Below are 23,083 nucleotides of genomic sequence, written 5' to 3'. Positions count from 1 at the left end.
GGTGAGTCTTCAAACTTTTGCTTGAAGATAAACATTCCTCTCAATCCACATCATATCGAATATCATTAGGTTTTTATTCTTTTTATTTAAAAAAATTTTAATAGCATGAGGTTATTTGTCAGGAAAAACAGGATTCTGCGAAAAGTTATACATATCCAGGTAAAGAATAACAATGTGTGTAAAATTATTCGACATTTGTGTGATAGATGTGGTGCCCAATGACCAGGCATCAAAGGTGAGGAGGGAACTCTGTCTGACACTTCAACAGTTCTCTGGGATAGAATCACCTGGTACTGTCACTTCACATTTCGTATCAAACTCATGAAGTGGTTGATTTAAAAGGAGAATAAGTTTCTGCATAATCCAAAGAAGTATGTATAAATAAGATTATTAAAATAAAACTGCACTCCAGGAGGAAAAAACCATTCTAGGCTTTTATTCAGCTTTTGGTACGCTGAACTATTATCAATGAGATAAATTAGCAATCTGGTATTATAGTTAAAGGAGAATATTAACTAGTCTTTCACAACATCCATAAGATCATAAAGAATAAGAGTACATACTCGAAGTGCAAGAAAGACATTCTATAATGAGAAAGTTATCGTATGCCTCATTAACTTTGATAGTGATATTTGTGATAGGAAATTGTATTTGGATTCAGTTTCCATAAGAGAATAATCTGCGCAGGAGTGAAGAACACTCTATATTCCTTATGATATCCTCGAGCTAAATGTAGGATTAGCTTCAAGTGGACTATTGTCCACACTGGAATAGGAAATGGGATTTTAAATTAATCTAAAAACACCAGCATCCTCTGCTACTTGGTCAATAACCTTTAATTTTGTTCTTTGAAATTTAATATTATTTTAATATAGTTTCAACGTGTAATGCCACCGAATGGTCAGACACTATATCAGGATCTGACCATTTGGAAATAAAGACTCCTTTGTGAATCTTTTCCCCCCCAATTACATTACACAGCTGAACCGAAGCCACAAACTGATTTTGTACCAGTCAATCAGGTTCTGAAAGGCATTTTATTATTTTAAATTGACCATGAAGTTAAGTGAAATCCACCCGTTCACATTTCTTGAGGAAAGAAATGAGTTTTGACTCTTAGGGGAAAATGCCTACATTATACAATTTTGCGTGAGAGCTGAGACATCACCTCATTTTAAATCCTTAAAAATCTTCTGTAACAGTCTATTTTTCCAGACTGAAACATAGCATCCTGTCACTCACCAGTATTGAAATAACCTTGAAACTTGTGAGAAAGCACTTAAAAGTATGGATATTCTTACCTTCTAATAACACAGTTACACTAGAAAAAGCCTTATTTAAAATATCTCGAAACATCCACAGTGCATTTGTAGTCATATTTTAAATATATTTTAAAGCAGCCCTATTGATATACTTAAATTTCACAAAATGTTGTTTTTCAATTTGATTTTAAAATAATTTTAAAATAAAATATCATACCCAAAATTAAGCTTAGATTGGTTTTTAGTTATCAAACAAATAAATTTGCTACTCAAAAGAATGTATGAGAGATTTACCAGGATACACATGTAAGGGACCTGTCAGATCAACTGCATTGGAATCTCAAAGAGTGGTGGCAAGGCACCGGTACTGGGAAAATGGTTCTACCAGTGATTCTGCTGTTGGCCTATACTTGAAAATCCCTGACCTATACTAGTGAAGGTAGATATGTCCTATGTCCTGTCAATGGACACATATCAAGGTGTGTCTACTCTAACCTCAGTTATGAATCAATAACTTCATATCACCTTCATAAAATCAGTTTCACATCCTAAACAATGGTCTGGAATATTTACATATAGAAATTAATATTCTAAGTATCATTATTTAGCTAGTCAACTAAAAAATGACTCAGACATCAGAGAAATACAGATTACTCCGCAGAGAAGTACATCTTTTATAGTTAAAATTCTTCTAGTATGTAACTGTCGAAAAAGTACACATAAAAATGTACACATATATTTTCTATTTATATTTATCCATTTTGACAGCACATTAGGATCATCCTATAATACAGATTCATTAATAAGTTCAAACACAATCTTTCAGCTAAGTCTCATGTCTTCATCTCAGTTTTTGATGCATCTTGGCATGCTTGAAAATATTTGCCTAAAATGAATCCATGTTAAGATTGTCCATATTTATTGAATAGAGCTGCTTTATTTCATAGGGAAAAATAATTATTCAGAACCACTGGATTAAATCAACCGATAATACATACATGTTTTAAAAGTTTATATAAACATACGGAAATTTATAAAGGACTATTTCCTGAGACATGATATTTTGTTTTGAAACAAAAACAAGAGATATATAAACATATGATTTCCACACACACCAAAATAATTTTTCCAACTTTGTTCGAAGTTTCTAAAATTTCAAAGATGTAAAAGAGTTAAATTAAATTAAAAAGTTAGAAAAAATCTGGTAGAATGTGACTCTCTATATAACCAATTCCATAGTGCAATCCAATTCTGAAAAATATGTTAAAGCATTTTTCAGAGAGGAAAATATTATTACCATTTAAATCTGTTGATTTTGTAGAATTAGATGGATGTGTAAGTTTTGTAACCATTTGGACTCTCTCTAGCAATTTTTTTTTTAAAGTAACTTTTCCAGCAAAGAAATTATTCCACAATCTATCCAAGACTAGGTCTATAAATAATTGTACATGTTGGTAGTTTTACCAGCAGATGGCGCCAAATATCTATAAACAATTTATTTAGCCTTGTGAGTAGAAGAGGGTGTCCATCAGTAAATTAGCATATGTGTATTACCTTATATTCTTGAACCATTCCATTTTGAGTGTCTTCTGGAGGTGGCTGCCAGCTGACAAGAATTGCTGTTCCATTTCCATCATTCTTTGATACAGTTACACTTTGGGGTGGGGCACTTGGTGCTATTAAATTGTTGCAAAAAGCAGATATATTAAAGTGTGTTACAGAACACTGAAAAGCATATAATTAATACTTATTAACTAATATAAGTAAATATCAATAGTGAACTGATTAAAATTAATATTTAAAATTAAAAAGGAGTATACGGATTTTAAATTCAATATCTGCATGATTCAAAGATGTAACCCACTTAAATGTTAATAGTCCAAAATTACTTCTTTTTTCCTCAACCTTACCAACCTGATGTTATTGTGAATTTCCATAATCAAAGTTATATATATTATCTCCATGAAACATGAAAGGACTTCTATTTGTACTGCTTTGTAACCCTTATTTCCTGTTTCCCCAAAACATGAAAAATATAAAAAATGAATGCTAATCAGGATATTAACCACATCCTATCACTAATCCAAGAAGTGGCAAGGACATATTAGGAGACATTATTGATGTTTTTATGGAGTGTAGTTGTGACACAAAACTATTTACATAAACAATACTTTTTAATTTCTAGTTTTATGGTAACCAGTCATACTGGTTTGCCTAGAACTGAGGGCTTTCCAGATAGGGGACGAAAAAGGACAGAATGATAATTCTGGAAAGTCCTGGAAAACCCAGGTGTTACTCACTTTCTTTATAAATCATTAATCAAAGTAACATTCAATAAATGGGTGGTGGAAAGGCAAGCAAAGTGAGAGTAAGTCCATCTTTGAATGTGGACTGGAGTTCTGAGTAATTCAACAGACCCTGTCTATGTCATTAAGTAACACAAGGTTCACATTTGCACTTTTTTTATGTATAGGCCACTAATGAAGCAAGTCAACTCTTACAGCATTTTGGTTTTTCTATTTAACCAAAAATAGTTGTTCTATTTAACCAAAATTTCTTAACAAAGTATGTTTAATATCAAGACAGTTAAACAATGGATTCTACTATCATGTATAGCTAAAAAGAATCCATTTTAAAAAAAAGACAGTTAAACATTCAAGACACTCTTAACATTTTAACAACTCTAAGTTAATAAAAGCCCAACAAATCTACTGCAGTGCACAGATATCACACACTCCATATACTTGCCTTCTTCTAAGGTTTTGGCAAACTTGATTTCGCTATCTGCTCCTTGAAATTCATTAAAAAAAGGGCGAGCCTTAATTTCATAGTTGACTCCCTTTCTGAGATCAGGGATAACCACACTATTTTTGGTTGGAGTTCTCACTTCAAAAACTAACCACTCCGATTCACCATGGTTGGCTCCAGATGGCCGATAGAGAATTTTATATCCTTGAATATACTGAGATTGTTGGTCCACCTATTAAAATGACAAAAGTAAAAATGCAATCACTCATAGCTTTTTATTGCTTATTGCAAAATAATAAAAAATGAAGTGCAACAAAACACATTTTTTTTTTCTATCAGGTTTCACCCTGAGTATTTCTAGTTCACCTAAGTTAATACTTAAAAAATCTTTTATCTTTTGTAGGATGATATTAATTTCTGTGCCTTATGAATAAATATGAAGTGTCATAGCAGTTCTGAGATATATCATCTAGAGACACGTGAAGGTCAAGGGTATGTGTTTTACTACTTCCTGATCTTAAAAGCCTACTTAATACTACTTGGAAATATTTCTAAGATTAAAAAAAAATCCTTTGATAATGGGCCTACCATAAGTTGCAAATTCATAGTTAATATTTTGGACTTTTTTCCTCTGAGAGGGGTAGAATTCATTATTTCATTATATAAACAAAAAGAAATATACACAAATAAGAAGCTTTTATTGATAAAAGTCCGTCCATGGCTACCATAGTAAATGACAGTCATGTGTTACATGAGAAAGTTGTCATGGCATAGACGTGATCAACAGGTAGTTAAATTATATCATATATATATAATGATCTCAGACAAGCCACCTGCTTATTAAGACTGAGATCAAATATTACAAGAACAACTCACTGTCCAGTGCACTTCAATTGATGAGGAAGAAAGGATGGTGGGATTGTGGAGGTGCAGGACGACGTTTCCCAGTTCTCTCTGGACCTGCTTGTGGTCCACCCCCTGACTCGTCGGTGGAACATCTGCAAGGATTCAAGAAGACCCTGTCAGGCTCCGCATCATGCTAATGAACGGAAGCAAAGCAGCGTGAACCAGTCCTTTCAATCACAGCCACTCTTAGAAAAGAAGACTCATTGGGCCTAGGAAGCCAACCTGTGCTACAGAACAAAATAAGAACAACTTAGCCTTTTCATTAGGTTCAGAAGACTAGGGACATACAGAGAAAGAAGAGGGGAAGGGAACAAGTAGAGGGCCTGCAGAGACCCCGAGGGCAAGAAACAAAAAGACAATGGCAAACAGTAAAGTGTAAGGGCTACTCCCACCATGTCATGATCATGTGAGGCTAGGCAGTCCTCTCCGAGTCTGTTATAACCTTCCAGAAGGATCCCAACTAAGCAAGGAAGAGAACAACCAGACCTGTTAGCAGAGAGTTGGGCAAGGAACAGCAGAGAAACATGGGCAGCAGAAGCAAGCCCAGAAAGAAGCCCAACAGCTACACTGCATTAGAGAGCCCTGGTCTCTTCCCAGGAAGGCAGGGTGGATAAGGAAGTGGTAGCAATATGGGATGCAGAAGGCACTACTGAGGCCAATAAAATAAATTAGATCCATGAGCAAAGAGCACTTACTAACATCATCTTAATTGATGAAGGTTTACGTTAGTTATTGTATCACAGTAAAGAATGCTTAATAAAGAGTTCTCGATCTCAAAAATTCCCAAAGTTTAGCCATTTTGCAATGGCAGTCTTTTATGTTATTTTAGAAAATTTCATATTAGAAAGAAAAATTGAAAGTGATGCCTAAAAATGTAATTTGGAAATGCTTATGAATTGATCCTTTTATTTTTCTTGTTCTCCTCCTGAAAGAAATGTTTTATAATTCAGAATGGCTTTTCCCCACACTCAAAATTGGACTGGCAGGAAACCTTAATATTGCTCTATCCTACAGCTTCACAGGTACTGGAATCCCTCTATGCATTGTTCAGAGTTCACCCACTATTTATAGTAACTGTCATCTTCTTATCAATACTCTATACACTGTCTTTCATTCTGTGTAAGTGTACATTTCCTTTAAATAATAGGGCTCAAGAATGTTTCAAGGACACGACATGTGGAGGTAGAATAATAGCAATAGTGGTGACGGCCACCCCATCCCAACAATGACCACTATCCACCCAATTCCATCCCTGGCTGCCAGTTTCTTAGCTCCTCCTCCTTGCAGAGTCCAATCTTGCGCTTGGTGACAAGGAGCTAACTCCAATGTGACACAAGTCCATCTACCTGACTCCTATACTACAAACCTGTTCTCTGTATGTATGCATGTTTAACTTTTGGTTACAGCTCATTCATTGGTGTCTCCACTTGGGGAAGACTCTGGTGCAACCATATTTCCCAAGTGGTTATGGACACCATGCCTGTTCCCTTGGAAATCAATTGCCAACAAATCTTCCCTGAACTCTCTGCATGATTTCCTTTCCCTTACAGCATATGCATTCTGTAACCTCCGATGGAATTTTTTTTTCTTTTTTGGGTCCTTTCCAAGATTTCTACTATGATCATAATCCTCAGTTGGGTTGTACAGTGTCTCAAAAGCAGATTAAGAACTAAGTAATAAAACATGCCTCTATTATTTTCACTCATTGGTTGCTTCTTGTATCCTGGAGTCGGAAAAAAGCATGTTATCGTCCACATGGCAGTCTCCTAAAATATTAAGGAAAGGATGTCATGTTTCCTCTAACACTTCTTTCTTTTGGGGCTAATCATGTCAAGAGCATTGCATTTCCTCTGTGAAGTGATCTTTGGCTTTCCATGCAGCCTCCTACACTGTGTTCTCTTAAAAGTCCATCTGAAAATGCAGTGCTCACAGCAAACCCATCACTCCATTTGTGATTTGACCAGTTGGCAGTGAAAGAGACTATGCCTTGATCCAGAAACAATTCTGCTATTCCAGCAAAGACAACATTGGCTCTTTTGGCAGCTACATCACTCAGGGGTTGCAGATAGGTGTTTGAGTTGACTCCAAACACTAAGTCTGTCCACCTCCCAGAGCACCAACACGCACACACTTCTATTCCTGTAAGCCTAGAGTTCTCAGACTATCCTTTTATAGCTAATTTTTTAAACCTCAGTTCAAGTACCTGACTCTTTAATTTGCTCTGTTAATTTCAATCATGTTAGTGCTGGCTCTTTATTCCAGTCTGTCAAGATATATTTGCTTCTGATTCTCTTACTTGGCTGACTAGCTGTCTTTCTTGGTTTTATGATAGCTGCAAATTTTATGAACTTTATTTTTAATCTGGACACTGAAAGAAACAAAAGTAATTATGGCATTTTTTAAAATTAAATCTATGCTCATATATTGATTTAATTTGTCCTGCATGCTTATTTGTTGATTAATTTGTTCTGATAGAGATTAATTCAGTCTGGGTCCAGTCCCGAAGAATGCACTTATTTAGTTCCATTGCAAAGGCAAAAAGACCAAAATGCAGAAGGATTGCCTATCTTCCTCAATGTCACAGAGCTACAAGACTGAAGAGCTGAGATGAAAATGTCTTTGACTTCCAAATGTGTGCCTGTTTCCCCATATATCAGTTTCTGGTTGACATAGATTCATTTCCCTTAGATTGTTCCTCCTGCTATGCATAAACAAAGGGAAGTTGATTAAAACTTTCTTTTTTTAAAAAAATTAATATTCAGATAAGATATTAACTACCCTTACAAATGACAATATAGATTATAAAACCGTTCACATGAATGCAAGATAGAATCAGATGAAGTAGTAGTATGACTCTTGGTTAGAGTCCACTAGATAGAGACCCCTGTACTGGGGACAAAAGTTTAAATTCATTTTACAGCTGCCATAGTTTCTGCATTCTTTACAAATGCGTATCCAATATTGAAAACCTCAAACTGCCTCAGGGCGGGCTCCAAGTGTATTAAAGCTCCTGATGAGGTGACTCATAACAGCAAATATAGGCATCTGGGTGTGTTGAATTCACACAGCCAGAGACAGACAGACGTGGGCATGTTCTTTAGCTCAGCTTGTTTTCTCTTGAATTCTGAGGCAGAATCCCTTCCATAAAGATTTTTAATACACACATTAGAAAAGACAAAATGTGCAGACCCCTTCTGAACCAGGAGAAAAGTTGTTCTGGTCTTTTAGTCACCTTGCACATAACTTGTTTCTTTCATCAGAACTAATTTGCGATTTTTCCTTTGGAAATGTTAACTTAGGAGAGAAATGTTGATTCCCCTCTATGTTGGAAAAATAATTTTGTATTTCCAATTACCACCTCTAAGAATTATCTTTCCATGCTAATATAAGAACAAGTACATTTAATTGCAATGATATAGGTTATAAGAAAGGTAAAGGTTAATTCAAATGATTCTTTTTTTATTTCAATGTAATATAAGAGTCTCTATCAGAGCACTAAAATAATAAAATGAGCAAGAGAGTAAAAGGTAATAATAATTTGTCGGGCTGGGGATGTGGCTCAAGCGGTAGCGAGCTCGCCTGGCATGCATGCGGCCCGGGTTCGATCCTCAGCACCGCATACAAAACAAAGATGTTGTGTCCGCCGATAACTAAAAAATAAATATTAAAAAATTCTCTCTCTCTCTCTCTCCCTCTCTCTTTAAAACAAAAATTTGTCTACTGAGAGATAAAATAATTTCTCTTCAGAGAATGTAAAAGCCATATCCAAAACAGTCCAAGTGAACCAAATTTTGAGTTTTAAATGGCTTAGAAACAGCTTTAAACATGTCCTTTTTAAAATTCTATTTCTTCAACCTACCTTTGATCAATCTATAGGTATTTTACATTGAAGAGAATCAAATATTTTGGCTGATATAATCAACAATGAAAGACCAGTCAAACAAATATAAAGACCTAAATTTTTTCCATGCTCTGTAGGAGGATGATTGGACATAGGAATTAAGAACAAGTTCCCAAATATCTCCTACATTTGTGTGATTTTGAAAAAGTATGACTTGATTAAGATAGAAATCCTGAAAACTCACCCAGAAGGTGATGAATACTGAATTTAAACATAAATAGTATATTCAATGTTAAATACAATTACCTTATGATTAGGATATTATATCCACATATATCTATATTTAAAAATCAACAAATTGAATATAATACACAAACATTCATGTAATATTTTTGCCTTAAGGATTTGTATTTTTATGAGAAACAGTTCTCTCTGTTATCAACCTTACCTTCTTATTCCCCAAACAGAAAATAATAAAGTTTGTGGACACTGTGTCTGTGTATTTAAAAAATCAGTTAAGCAATTTGAACAGACTGTAAATGTACAATCCTAGCATTTAGTACAAATGATGTGCCTGTACAATTATAACTCTAAGGATAAGTAGGTGTCACCAGGTTAAGTAAATCAATATTTACCTTGTGTTTTCACTGGGTCTGATATTTGGCTTGGATCACTAATTCCATAAGCGTTAGCTGCCCTCACAAGGAAAAGGTAAATTGCACTAGGTTTGAGTCCTTTAATGGCAAATGTTTCTGTTTTCACATTCTCTGCTACGGTCTGCCAGCTGCTACCAGATGCATGGCTAAAGAAAGATACAGAAGTTAGAACATGCATATTAAATGCATATTTTTTTAAACAAAAGAACAACCAAAAAACGTCCTTTTCACTCTACCTGAAGGCTTCTATAATATAAGATGTTGGAGTTGCTCCTGAATTCAAATTTGGTTGCCATGATAAAGTGACTGTGTTTCTGCTGACATCTGTGACTTCAGGTTTTGAAGGGGCACTAGGGATTAAATTTGGGTCAGTAGGTCTCGGAGGTTGAACTGGAACTCCAAATTCTAACAAGTGGGAAAGAGATAAAAGGAAGCTGTTTATACATGTACAGATAAGCATATAAATGTAGATGACTTATCCACACATCTACTTAGGAACAGGATGTTTACTTCACCAATTTACCATAAAGTAAACAACTAACTTTATTTTCAGCCTCTTTTTAAGACAAAAACAATAATTTACCTTGGACTTCAATGTAAGCACTCCACGTGGCCTCACCACTGGGGGTCGATGCGATGCAGGTGTACCGACCAGTGTCACCCAGCTGCAGAGGCAGACAGAAGATAAATATTTGCAACAATCAAGAGCTTACTGGGCTGGAAAAGCAATTACAGGTTTGTATATGGTCCATGAATATGGATAACTGTATTAAAATTCACTAAGTAGGAACATTCCCTTAATCGAACATATTTTTATTGAATCTAAAACATTACATGAGGACAGGAAAAAAATATATGATTATTCTCATTGTATAATAGAATATAGTATTAATTACATTAACTAAAAATTTATAATTGACATTATTATCAATACCAGGGACAATAAATAATTGCTAAGGTATATAATTCTTCAAAATCAAAGGGCTAATCTTTATGGCTAAATTATATCTCTATGATTAAAAAGTCACAAAATAAGGCTTATTGAATATTTTATCACTGTAACACTTATATGGATATTTGAGACAAACAGATGTTGTAGAAAAAGAATATGCATGAAATATTTTCTTATAATTTTAAAAAAAGTAATCATTCTTATTTTCCCTAATTTTTTAAATGAAAACTTAAGGCAGTCTATGAAGTATAAAGCCAAATTCCTGCCTGAATGAACACTCTCTCGCCCTTCTGAAGATGGAATGCCAAAAAACAAACACAGACCACACATTCAATTTCAAAATCATTAGCAACTCAATAAACCTCTATACTGCTGCTTATTCCAATAATTCTATCTTCAAGTAACATTTGATAAAACAAAACCCTTGTCATCTTGCTCTAGCAATTGCAATAACAAAGTCGCAACAGTTGTAACACAAAAGCACAACATATTAACTTCTGAGGCATACAGAAATTAACTGTGATGCTGATTCAAAATTCCAAAGAAGCCACTCACAATAGGTAATAAAGCTATTTCAATTTATGTTTACTGCTGTCAAAACTAACTCTTTCATATGCTTTTTTAAGGAGCTTGTCTGATCTTGACCTAAAAAAGAAAAAGAAAATCAAAACAAATAATACAGTCCTGAAAAATCTGGTATGGGATGTGACACCCAGGAAGGTAAATTCCTAAATTGTTCCCCCAAACCTGTGGGCTTTCAATCATTTAACATTCTGATTTGAAATGCTTAGTCAGTGTGTGCATTGCTTGATAGCTTTCTTTGCATGTACAGTGCTTTGAAACTGCAAAATTTTGAACCAAATACTCAAAATAGAAGAACTGTAAGTACACTGCACATAAAATATTACTGGAATATAACTTAGAAAATGCATTATGAAATGACTGCATCATACCACTATTTAGAAGGTATTTTTCCCCCCCACAAATTCCCATCTACTTTCCTCAACAGGTTAAGTTATTTTTTATCCTCCTCCATAAAACAAAAAAAATTGCTTTTTATGGGCTAAATTATGAGTCAAATCATCTCAAGTGCATATAGTAAAATGCCTGCAAAAAATCAAGCATCAAATAAAAAATATATTCATACTTTCACTCAATATTTCAATCATGCTAAGAGGTCTCAACACAAGTTTCTGGAGACAAGAACAAAGTGGAACAAAACAGGAAGTCCAGTGTGTGATTGGAAGTTACCTTTGCATATCGGATCTGCAACACTCCTGTCTCCAGCTGTTTGATTCGGGAATCTTGGGTTGAAACAAGGATTCCATCCTTTCTCCACAGAATTGTGGGCACTGGACTGCCTGTGGCCACACAGCTGAGGACTAAAGTACCATCCACAGCTACGGTCTGATTCACAGGACCTTGTCGAATGACTGGGGGAGGCCGGTCTGCAATCACTGCCAGAAGAAACAACAGGAAATAGATTTCTGCAACTGGAAGCAATTTTCTAATCATCCAAGCAATAGCAGTTGCTGTAGGCTTTGAAACAAACTGAAGATAATTAAACAAATAATTAAAGTAGGAGACATGCATTATTCAGAATGCATTTGATTCAGAATATTAAGAAGAGATACAATGTCCTCCTTTCAAAGGGCCAACCACTGACTGAGCTTGCTGCATTGTCAAGGAACCTACTTAGGAGTTCAAGAACTCAAGGAGGATTGTGGATGGTGAAGTAGATAAGTAGTGGTGCACATGGAATACTGTAAACATGAAAAAACAGAACACAAAACCAAATAAAAACATTTTTCCCAAGGAAACACACGAGACAAATTTTAATGAATGATCGAAAACCAATGTGACATTTCAAAACTGTTTGGTGTTCAACAACAACAAAATGATGGTACTAGAGCAGCATATGATTTTGGATTTAAAAAGGTGCTTTGGACTTTCACACATCAATAGGATCAAACACCCTGTGTCTATTTATCTAGGATTTTTTTCTATTAAAATAGATATGGGTTGAAAATTCCCCAAGTATAACAAATTCAAAGAAACTGAAAAATTGCCCAAATTCATTGTTGGCAGCCTGATCCAGAGATAGCTCATGAAGATGCTCAAACTTGGCAAATATCATACTCCCCTATTAGAATTATCAGGAATGACAAAAGCACTTATACCCATTCTGTTACTTCATAATAGATTTAATTGCACTATGAAAAGTAACAACGAGAAGCACTTTTATTATGTGTAGATAAAATTGTTCTTGTTATATAAAAATTCTACAACCTGAAAACTTTGCTGAGATCAAGTCATTACTTTAAGGAAAATCTAAAACAAGTATTGGGGAATGAAAACAAATAAAATAAAATTACAGAAAAAAATTAAAACTATAAAGCTTTAAATATCTGGATACCAGTTAGAGTAAAAAAAAATACACAAATACTCAAAAGAAAATTCTAAGAAATTGCCTGATTAAAGGAAGCCAGTTGCCATAATAACTAAATTTGGGGTGCAAAAATTTACAAATCTGGATATGTCATGTTTAAAGTTGTATGCACCAAAGATTTCACAAGCTAGAGTCACACTTCAATTTGTTCCTCATTTATCATGCAATAATTACTAATTTTCTGCATTCAATTTTTTTTAAAGAAAAGCAATGGCATGAAATCGGCAAGTGTGCATTTCCACTCTACTCTTCAAATTATCTCTATGCCATCACTGGTGTGAAATTTGCTAATACCGAAAGGTGTATTCTAGAAGGCTAAATTTTGAAACTTGGCAGGAATGTTTAAGATACTACATGGTTGAAAAATGTAAACCAGTAGTTCCACTGGTTAGAAATTTTAATCTTTTCCACACTATCAGTAGAGGTTGCTAATAACAAATTAGAAGCCCCTTTTGATATGTATTATAAAAATATGAAAATATTTGACTGCATTGAGGTATTCCTTTCATTATAGGAATGAACGAACATGTAGTTTCAGACATTAATTAAATTAGTAGCAGAGTGCTTCTCTATAATTGATTTTAATTAAGTCCAATAAAGGTGTGGTTATGTTTGGCAGTCTCATAATATATAGAAGCAATCCGACACCTGGAATTTACTCAACTTTCTTTATGTCTACAGTCCTTGGTTATTTGCATCATATTTAGCATCAGGCATACCTCCTTATTCCATTCCAACCCAGTTTACTGGTGCAGTTTCTCTGTCATCTATTTCTGCATGATTTCCACTGGGTAGTTAAGAAAAATAAAGCAAGAAAAGGATCAGCTCTATCATCTGTCATGAGACTTTGGACAAGTTCTTTAACTTCTATAAGCCTCAGATTTTTTTCAACATGTAAAATGAGGATAATAATATCTGTTCTTAATAGCTCAGGGGATTGCTATGGAGATTTAAATGTAATAAGAAGTATGAAAGTGCTTGGCTAATTGTAAAAGACTAGACATTTATATACATATTATTACTTGTCCTTTTTACAAAAAAACTAATATGTAAACCAGAGCTGAAAGATTTAATAGTTCATTAAGGCAATCCATGTCTTTAGGTATAAAAAATAAAATCATAAATTTCAATAAAATACCAATGAAACGTTTAAACTTTTAACACCTATGTAGTACATTTATAAATCAAACCTAGAATTTAATAGACAAATTTCAAATTAGGGTTTAATATCTTTCATGGTAATTATTAGAAGAAATATCAGGCAACAAAAACAGTAAGGTGGAACACCCCATTTAGTGTTGGAAATGAACAATCTACTAGGAATAAATCCCTAATTCACAGGGTTAGTTAGGTTTTTAAAAAATTTTTTTGGGGGCTGGTGATATGGCTCAAGCGGTAGCACGCTTGCCTGGCATGCATACGGCACTGGGTTCAATCCTCAGCACCACATAAAAGTAAAATAAAGATGTTGTGTCCACCAAAAACTAAAAAATAAATATTAAAAAATTCAAAAAAAAATTTAAGCAAATGTTCTATGCATGTCTAATCTCAAAAATACAATTAATTTGTGATAGTATCATGGTGCTTGGCACATAGGCATATTTATAGACTCTAAACTTTATTCTGTGAGCACTAGTCAATCAAATAATGAAAATTTGTGTTCTAAAAATGTCCTCCGTATTTTTTAAAAATATGAAATAATTTCAAAAATTCTAGTAAACATTATGTGTGGGTGTGAATTATTAAATGCTTTCCCTTGGAAGTTAAGATCACGATGATTACATTGACCATCACCAATTCTACTCACTATACTGGAGCTTATAAACAATATAGGACAACACAAAGAAGTCACAAGTGGTACCACATTAAGAAAGAAGTAAAAGTATCTATCTAAAGTTGACAGATGTTGTACAAGAAAATTTCAGAATAACCTATGTAAAAATTTTTCAGAAATAATATGTGGATTTAGAAAAGTTGCTGGACATAGGGTTAATATACAAAAGTCAATTGTACAACTAGAAAATTTCCTTAAACAATTCAATGATGAAACTTAGAAAATGTTGAAACTTAAAACATACATATATAATCTCATCAAAAAACATAAAATATATTAAGTATAACACTACTAAATGATATTCATGACCTGTATCCAGGAAACTATAAAATATTACTAAGAGAAACTTTATAACATATAAACAAATTAAAAGGCATATGTGGGATATATACCATTTCTTTGAATTGAAAGCTTCAGGTTGCTAAGAAGATAATTCTCACTAAATAATCCAGTACTAAAATTGAATCTAAATTGTTTATTGGTTATTGGTTCATATGTACAGAATTTTATAAGTTTATTTTAAAATTTATAAGGAATGCAGAGGATCTTCAACAGTAAGCCTAAAACAATGAAAAATAAAGTTCGAGACTAATACTACCAGTCTTTAAGACTTACTATAAAGCTACAATAAGTAAGACCCTATGTAATGGCATAAATAGGTCACTGGACCAGAAAAGAGATATTACAAATCAACCACTAATTTATGTTCATCTGAATCATGATAGAATACCACCAGAGTTAGGGAAAGAATAGTCTTGACAATAAGTGATGAAGAAACAATTAGATTTCTTACGAGGAAAATAAAGAGTTTTGATCCCTGACTCACACCATTAATTTGGATGGATCAAAAACTTGAATCTCAAAGGAATAAATAATAAAGTTTTTAGAAAAAGAAAGAACATATTTGTAGCCTGAGGAAAGAACAGGACACTAAAAGTGCTAATAATAAAAGAAAAAATTAATATCCATTGATCATTATTAAAATTAACTTCCTAATACTTAAAATAACCATGAAGAGAATTGGAAGAGGACTGGGGTTGTAGCTCAGTGGCAGAGCACTTGGCTAGCATGTGTGAGGCACTGGATTCGATCTTCGGCACCACATTAAAAAAATAAATAAAAATAAAGGCATGCTGTCCATCTACAACTATAATTTAAAAAAAGAGAGAGAATAGGAAGAAATAATTACAATGCATACATCTGAGAAAGAAATGTATTTTAACTAGATGATAAAATGAAAAGAAGAAAAATTAGTACACATGTCCACCAAAAAGCAAACCCAAATAAGTAAGTGCATGTGCCCATCAATAGACTGTATAAGAATATTTAGCTTTACTAATTAAAACCCTAAACTGAAAACAATCTATCAGTAAAAGAGCACAGAAATAAATTATGGCCTATTTATGCTATGAAGTACTACACAGCACTAAAAAGTGAATGAACTGCTGTTATATACATGGATGAATTTCACTGACATTATTTTGAACCAAAGATGCTATAACACAGGAGATTAGATACTATGTGATTTCACTTAGTTGAGTTTCCAGAATAAGCAAAACTGATCGATGGTGATGAAAGTCCTAAAAGTCATTATCTCTGCAGAGAGAGGCTTATTAACTAATAATTGGAAGCCTTCTACAGTCCTGGAAATGCTCCATATCTTGATCTGAGTGGTCATTATGTGAATAAATTAATCATACTGCATTTGCTTACTTGACTTACTTTACAGTATGCATATTATATTTCCATTTATATAACTGGGAGGAAAAGAGTGGTCTAGAGAAAAAAACGCTCCAGCAACAATATGAAAATGTAATTTGGGAGTGCAGTGAACAAGAAAGGATGGAACTAGTAGGTTATTGCAGTTTCAGGTGATTAGGACTGGGAGTTTAACAGTGATAAAGATAACCGGATGGATTTGAAAGATTATTGAATGGATACAGTGATAAGGAAGGATGAGTGTCAAAGATGACTCCACAGTTTCTAATTAAAGAAATGCTACTGTATAGGATATTTAAATCATTATCTGAAGTTTAAAAACAAGCAAACTGAATGAACAGAAAAAATATATTTTATTACTGATTCTCTTCTCTTACTCATGTTCCATCACCATCTTTGAAAGACATTTGTTTCATCTTTAACATGTTCCTTTACCTACTGTTTAGAATTGAGGGTAAAAAATCATTTCAATTGATCTAATATATTTAGTTTTAGAAGCAACAAACTTCTTACCTGTATTATGCTTTCAGTTCTATTTTTAATTTGGAAATATTTCCTGATTACACATAGACTAATATATTGTGTGTACTATCTATGCTTTCAACGGTTCTGTAAAACCACTTGTGTTCATCCAATGTATTTATAGGTATCTTCCTTATGTAGTAATAGATGTGTATACATATATACATTGCATACCCTTATAGGTATTTTTCTCTTTGAGCTTCAAATTATCACTACTCTCTTATAATCTGGAGATTATTCTCTATTAGCCGTATCTTTATAGTTGGTGTTAATCTATCACATTCAGAGAAGTTGATAAACAGAATAACATCAGATCATTAAAAAAAAAAAACTTGTTCACTATCATTGATTGTGAGTTGTTAGACTTTGGATTTATGACCAATTCATTTTGTTACCTTAATTTAGAGAAAACACAATAGTCAATAATTTACAATAAGAGATTGCAAAATAATCTTTTCATTTCCAAAACATGAAATATTCCTGTGTACAACTATAAACTTCTCCTTGGATAACTGTTATGCTTTTACGAATCTAACTTGATACTAGACATTAGTTCATTTATATTAAAGTAAAAGTTTGAACTTATTATTGTATAAATATACTCTTAAGTTTTACATTAAAATATCTGTAAAAATATGTAAAGTGGAAAAAATACATCTATTGACATTCTCTCTAGATCCCAGGACAAATTGAACGTTCTGAAATAAATGTTTGACATTACCATCAGTAACTTCCAAATATGCTTTTGTGATGATACTTCCAGCAACATTCAAAGTCTGGCAGATATAATAACCAACATCAGATCTCTGAACATTAGTAATAGTGAGGTCACCAGTCTGAGAGACAGAAAACCGGCTGGATGATTGTGGTGGCTGGTATGAGAAAAGCAGATTCTAAAGCCAGAATTTGGGAGGAAAGAATAAAAATAGGTTAAATGCTAGGTTCCAACATTTTGGCAAAGCTACATATACATTTATAAATATATGTGAATATGTATAAATACACACATATATATACAAAAATAAACTCAATATTCTTTCGTCATATACCCACATATAAAGATGTGTACATGTATAAACATCATTAAACACACATGGATTTAACAAGGCAGGCTTAAATAGGATCATGTAAAATTTTAAATCAATCTCAATATTGACATATGGTCTTATAACTATCAATTTTGAAACAACATAAGGATATTAGGTATCATTAGTATAAAAGATTTTATATATGTAAGCCCACTATGACAAAATCCTTGGTTTACATTTTGCTACCAGAAAAACCTTAAGACCTTTACTACATAAGCAGAATAGAATTCTGATTCATTCTTATAAATTATAATGGAGTATAATACCATTTTGGCATCATGACCAGTATCTCATTAGCTGCCCATTATAAATGTCCAGGAACCTTAACAGTTGCTATCCAGATTTTCATATTAAAAGGTAAGAATTTGTCAGGTGCAATGGTGCACACCTGTTACCCCAGTGGCTTGGGAGGCTGAGGCAGGAGGATTGCAAATTGAAAGACAGCCTCAGCAATTTATTGAGGTTCTGAGCAACTTAGTTGGGACCCTGTCTTGATAAAAAGAAAAAAGCCTGGGAACTGAGGAGTAGCTCAGTGATTGAGTGCCCCTGGTTCAATCCCTGGTACAAAAGAAAAATATAAATTTTAAAAAAGGTAAAACTTTCTAGAATGGATTTCTTTGAAATTTCTATATTGTTCTGAATCAAAAGATCATGCTTCTTCGAGTGTACATTTCATGCATAATAATGATCCATACTAATTGAAGTTCATAAAATAAAGAATATCAACTTTTCTTCTAATCAAATAAAGTTGCTTGTTTTAAAGAGTTTTGGTGCTTTTTAGCATACATCATTTTTATTAAGGATTAATTAGCGATCCACAGATACATATGTAATGACAAAATTTTAACGAAAAATGACTTGTATCATTAAACCAAACCACATGAAACCAAACTTTTTTGGAAATTTAATCTGGAGTTTAAATAACTTAAGTGAATCATCTATATATTATACTATTAAGAAAAACTTCTAGTGGGTTCACTCTTTTTACTATCCAGATTTTCTTCTATAATCTACTTCCAATTTTTCCTACTGCATTAAAATATTTTGTTCTGTTTTGTCTTTAACTTGCTATCAGCAAATTTAATCCTGGGAGGCCAAATGGAGTATCCTAGAATTCAGCATTATAGTAGTATAAAAATGATAGTTTACATACCATAAATCAATATTTGTCTACCAAAGTAAAAACAGAAGTGAACTTGAACATATTGTCTATAAAAGATTATTGAGTTCCATCAGTAAACTACCTGTTTGTTATTTGTAAGAGTACATTAGAAGCAAGACCATGAAACAAAACACCTAAGATTGATTCAAGCAAAAACAAAAATGGTCAGGAATAACTATTAAAAATGAATAAGAATCAGTTTTTTACAAGCATCAAAAATAAGTGAAGAGAAATGTTTTGCTTTCCTGTGAGAGGGAAGTCATTAAGAAATGAGATAAAAAGATAATTTATTTTAATATTTCTTCTTATTAAATGGAAGCCCAAGAGTCAATTTAAAAGAGTGTAGATCTCTATATTCTAGTGTGGATAGAAAACTCTGGATTATAAAATGTTTAGAAAATAGGATTAATGGCAAATAATGATCATATTTGACAGTTTAAAAGAATATAATGAACTTATAATTTGGGTGACATCCATATTAATTCATCATCTCAGATGTGGAACATCTACAAAAACTTGAATATGGTATGTAATATGTAATTACATAACATAATTGCAAATAATATGATTAATAATATCAATTAATATCAGTTAATATAAATATATACAAGTTATCAATTATGATTTTTAACCTATTTTCACCTGTGATAATTTTGTTAAAATATTCATAGAATTGAAAATTTGGAACTTAATTTTTTAATTCTAGATATTTGAATAATGGAAATGCTAATTCAATTATGTGGAAAAAGAGTAGTTTTTTAAATATTTCTGAAGTAGAAATAAAAATAACACTTACACGATACAACAGTGACTTCTACATACCACCCTGTGTACCAAATGGAAGCAGGAAAATACTGCTTTGAGAATTAAGGCACGGAAAATAGATTGCCTCCTCTCATTCTGAGAGGAACCAGTTTCTGGATTCTCTTAATGGAACAGCTAGATAACTACATCACACATTGGTTTTTCTTCTCATAGAACAGGCCCCCATTTCTACTGATTAAAAACAAAAAAACAAACAAAACAAACAAAAACAAAACTAGTAAAAGGTTGTACCTGACTCCCTTCTCTCCTCCAAAAAATAGCTGGTTGAGGGTTTCCTGTTGCTTCACACTGAAAAGTCACAGTTCGTCCTAAGGCAACAACCTGGTCACGAGGTTTCACAACAAAATGTGGAGGTTCTAAAGGAGATGAAAAAATTACATTGACTCAGAAGCATGCAGTTAAGATCCCAACTTTGAGGCAGCTTCCTGATAACCCAAGTGCTGCCTTTATTTTATACAACACATTATGTACACTACTAATAATGGACCAATTTTCACCCTTAATTTTAAGTTAAACTGTTAAGTGCATATTTATAGAATTAAATAGAGTTGTATTATGAAAAGGTTTTTTTTAATGACTTGACCTCCTAAGATTAACCTTCTAAATTTAAGATAATTCTTGAGCTACATTTGGACCCTTTACATTCAAAGAGTACCTGAAATATGTATGAATAAATATTATCTTTTCTCATTCAGAGTGCTTAAAGGTGAATGAACTTTAATCATATACACAAGGACCTTCTGATGCAGGCAGGTCCTGAAATTACTTCAATTTAACTCAAAAGCTCCTGAAATGCTACCAGGCAAATTATAATCATTTCAAATCTTCAGTCCAGTTACTTGAATAGAAATGAATTTAAAGCAATAGTGCAGTCAAATGCTTCCTTCATTTACATATGCAAGGGCATGTTCAAACAGAATATATATGGAAATGAGGGCAAATTTGAAACATCTGCTCATCCTGACATTATAAATACTGCCAGCTTTGTCCAAACTGTTTGATTTATACAGACTTAAATGGCCACTTCATCCAGCGGTAAGTAGAGTGTCAGAAAATTGTGTCAATTACATTGGGCGCAATGGCACTTGGAAACATTAGGTGTGCTGACTAAGCAATCCTGGCCCCAAAAAAGAAAAAAAAAATCTTGTTTTGGGGATGAGTTTTGAGGATGGAAAAATATGTACTGAATTTAAATCCTTTTACCTACTGTTTACACTTTCCTATCCATTTCTTATCGGCTGGCTGTCTGAAACACCTAATTATTCTTCTCTCTTGTCTCAGTTCAAATTCAAGTGACCAAATGTTTCAAGCCAGACATTTAGCAGTTTATATAGGACAGGATTACTCTAATACACTTTTTAAGGATTTTTCATTATTTCTAAAGTTTTATTTAAAAGTATTTTCTTTAAAAGTATTTTCAGTTACTTATGTCAGTCATCACTTAAGGTAACTCCCCAAAGTAAATATGAATCAAAAATTGTATTCAGATTAGACTGCAAATGTCACCATTCTGCTCACTTCTTTGTTACTAAAAGTCAGTATTCAGTAAGATTCTTTCTCTTGTTTAATATTTTCTAGTCAACTGCAGCAAATGTATAATATATGTATAGCATGTATTATATAATACACTTATAAACTTATGCATTTACAAAAAATAGTTGACATGCCCTTTACTCTGGGTACTTAAATACATAAGTCATTAAAAAACACTAAAGTCTATTTAATATGTACATTATTTATAAATATATTTAAAATATAAAATCCCTTAAAAATGAAATGTAAAATGACTTTTCTGAGATTGTATTATGGCAAAACTAAAGAAAGTAATTAGATCTCTTAACTTCTAGATTAGTGTGCTTTCTTCTATGCTTTCTTTTTTTTTTTTAAGAAAATTGAGGTTTAGTAGAAATTATACCATTTGACTAGAAAATTATAGGAGACCTGAAAAATCAGGTCAAATGCTTTCAAATGTCCTCTAACTTATAGGGAAGAAAATACAAAGTTAGAAGATACAGTTTAAGTTCAGTTTGGTAATGGTGAAGTTCTAGCTTATAATTTTTTTAAACTGTGATTGTAATTGAGTGGTTTACTCATGAATTTAACAAACACTATCATTACCCAGGTATAATAATAGGCATGTACATCATCCTTTCGGGATTTTCCTCCAGTACAAATCCATACAGGAGCATTTTATTCCTTACTTAAGGGTTGGAATAATTGACACAGAAATCAGACCAAGAAATTGAAAGGACTGAATGGATAATAAACTAAACCTAGACTAGAGTTTGGTGTCTTACAATGAAAGAAAACCAAGTGATTAATCAGATGAGTGGGAGAATATGACTTTCCAATATGAAGGGAATTTGAGTAGGAAAATATAAATGTTCAAACCACTTAGTCAAGCAAAATCTTCGGGTGGTCTCTTTCCTAAATCTCAGGAGCATGTCTAAGAATGTGTGCCAGAATCTGTGTTTCTTTTATAAAATGCCAGCTCTCTTCAAAACCTCAAAGACTTGGTGGGGAACAAGGCACACAAACCCTCATGCTAACTACATTTATCCTGAAGCGATCCTTCTACACAGGATATTTGCCTGGAAATGAATTTACTGTATTTTGTAGGCATATTCTCAAGCCAACATCAACAGTGACATCAGCCACAAGACATGTCTCAGAAATAAAGCTTTTAAAAATCCTCTTCAGCCAGCCTCAGTGACACATAGGGTGTTCCAGCTACTTAGCAGGCTGAAGAAAGAGAAATACCTTGAGACCAGGAGTTCAAGGTCAGCCTGGGCAATGTGGCAAAACCCTGTCTCCAAAAAACAAACAAACAAACAATACAAAAATCCTCTACTTTCACATTAGATGTCAGATGTAGCCATATCTCTAAGAAAAAAAAAATCATGGACTAAATTTGCTTCTATTTATCAATCTATCGTGTTTACCAATCTAGACTGAGGCCATTAATCAAATGCATCTACTTGAATTTTATGAGGATATACTGGAGTTTTCTGAAGGGTAAAATATTGAAACTTTCTATAATCAAATATGCATAATCATACTGACAATGTCATATATATTTAGTGTTGAAAATTTGAAATGTTGGACAAAGAGGAAAAACA

At 33.0% G+C, this 23,083-nt stretch overlaps 1 protein-coding gene across 1 annotated transcript in view; it reads right to left on the bottom strand.

The window, feature by feature from the left end:
* ROBO1 (roundabout guidance receptor 1) overlaps positions 1 to 23,083 on the bottom strand; it is a 385,179-nt gene that overhangs the window by 60,075 nt on the left and 302,021 nt on the right. The window contains exons 7-15 of the mRNA XM_081301295.1: positions 20,196 to 20,320; positions 17,611 to 17,782; positions 11,617 to 11,822; positions 9,997 to 10,078; positions 9,650 to 9,818; positions 9,393 to 9,559; positions 4,887 to 5,008; positions 4,011 to 4,242; positions 2,817 to 2,938 (exon numbers count right to left, since the gene is read on the bottom strand). Coding sequence (XP_081157421.1) covers positions 2,817 to 2,938; positions 4,011 to 4,242; positions 4,887 to 5,008; positions 9,393 to 9,559; positions 9,650 to 9,818; positions 9,997 to 10,078; positions 11,617 to 11,822; positions 17,611 to 17,782; positions 20,196 to 20,320 — 1,397 coding nt within the window. The remainder of the gene's footprint in view (positions 1 to 2,816; positions 2,939 to 4,010; positions 4,243 to 4,886; positions 5,009 to 9,392; positions 9,560 to 9,649; positions 9,819 to 9,996; positions 10,079 to 11,616; positions 11,823 to 17,610; positions 17,783 to 20,195; positions 20,321 to 23,083) is intronic.

Source organism: Spermophilus citellus, assembly GCF_964194105.1.
Source record: "Spermophilus citellus genome assembly, chromosome: 7".
NCBI lineage: Eukaryota > Metazoa > Chordata > Mammalia > Rodentia > Sciuridae > Spermophilus > Spermophilus citellus.
This window is presented reverse-complemented; position numbering and strand designations above follow the sequence as displayed.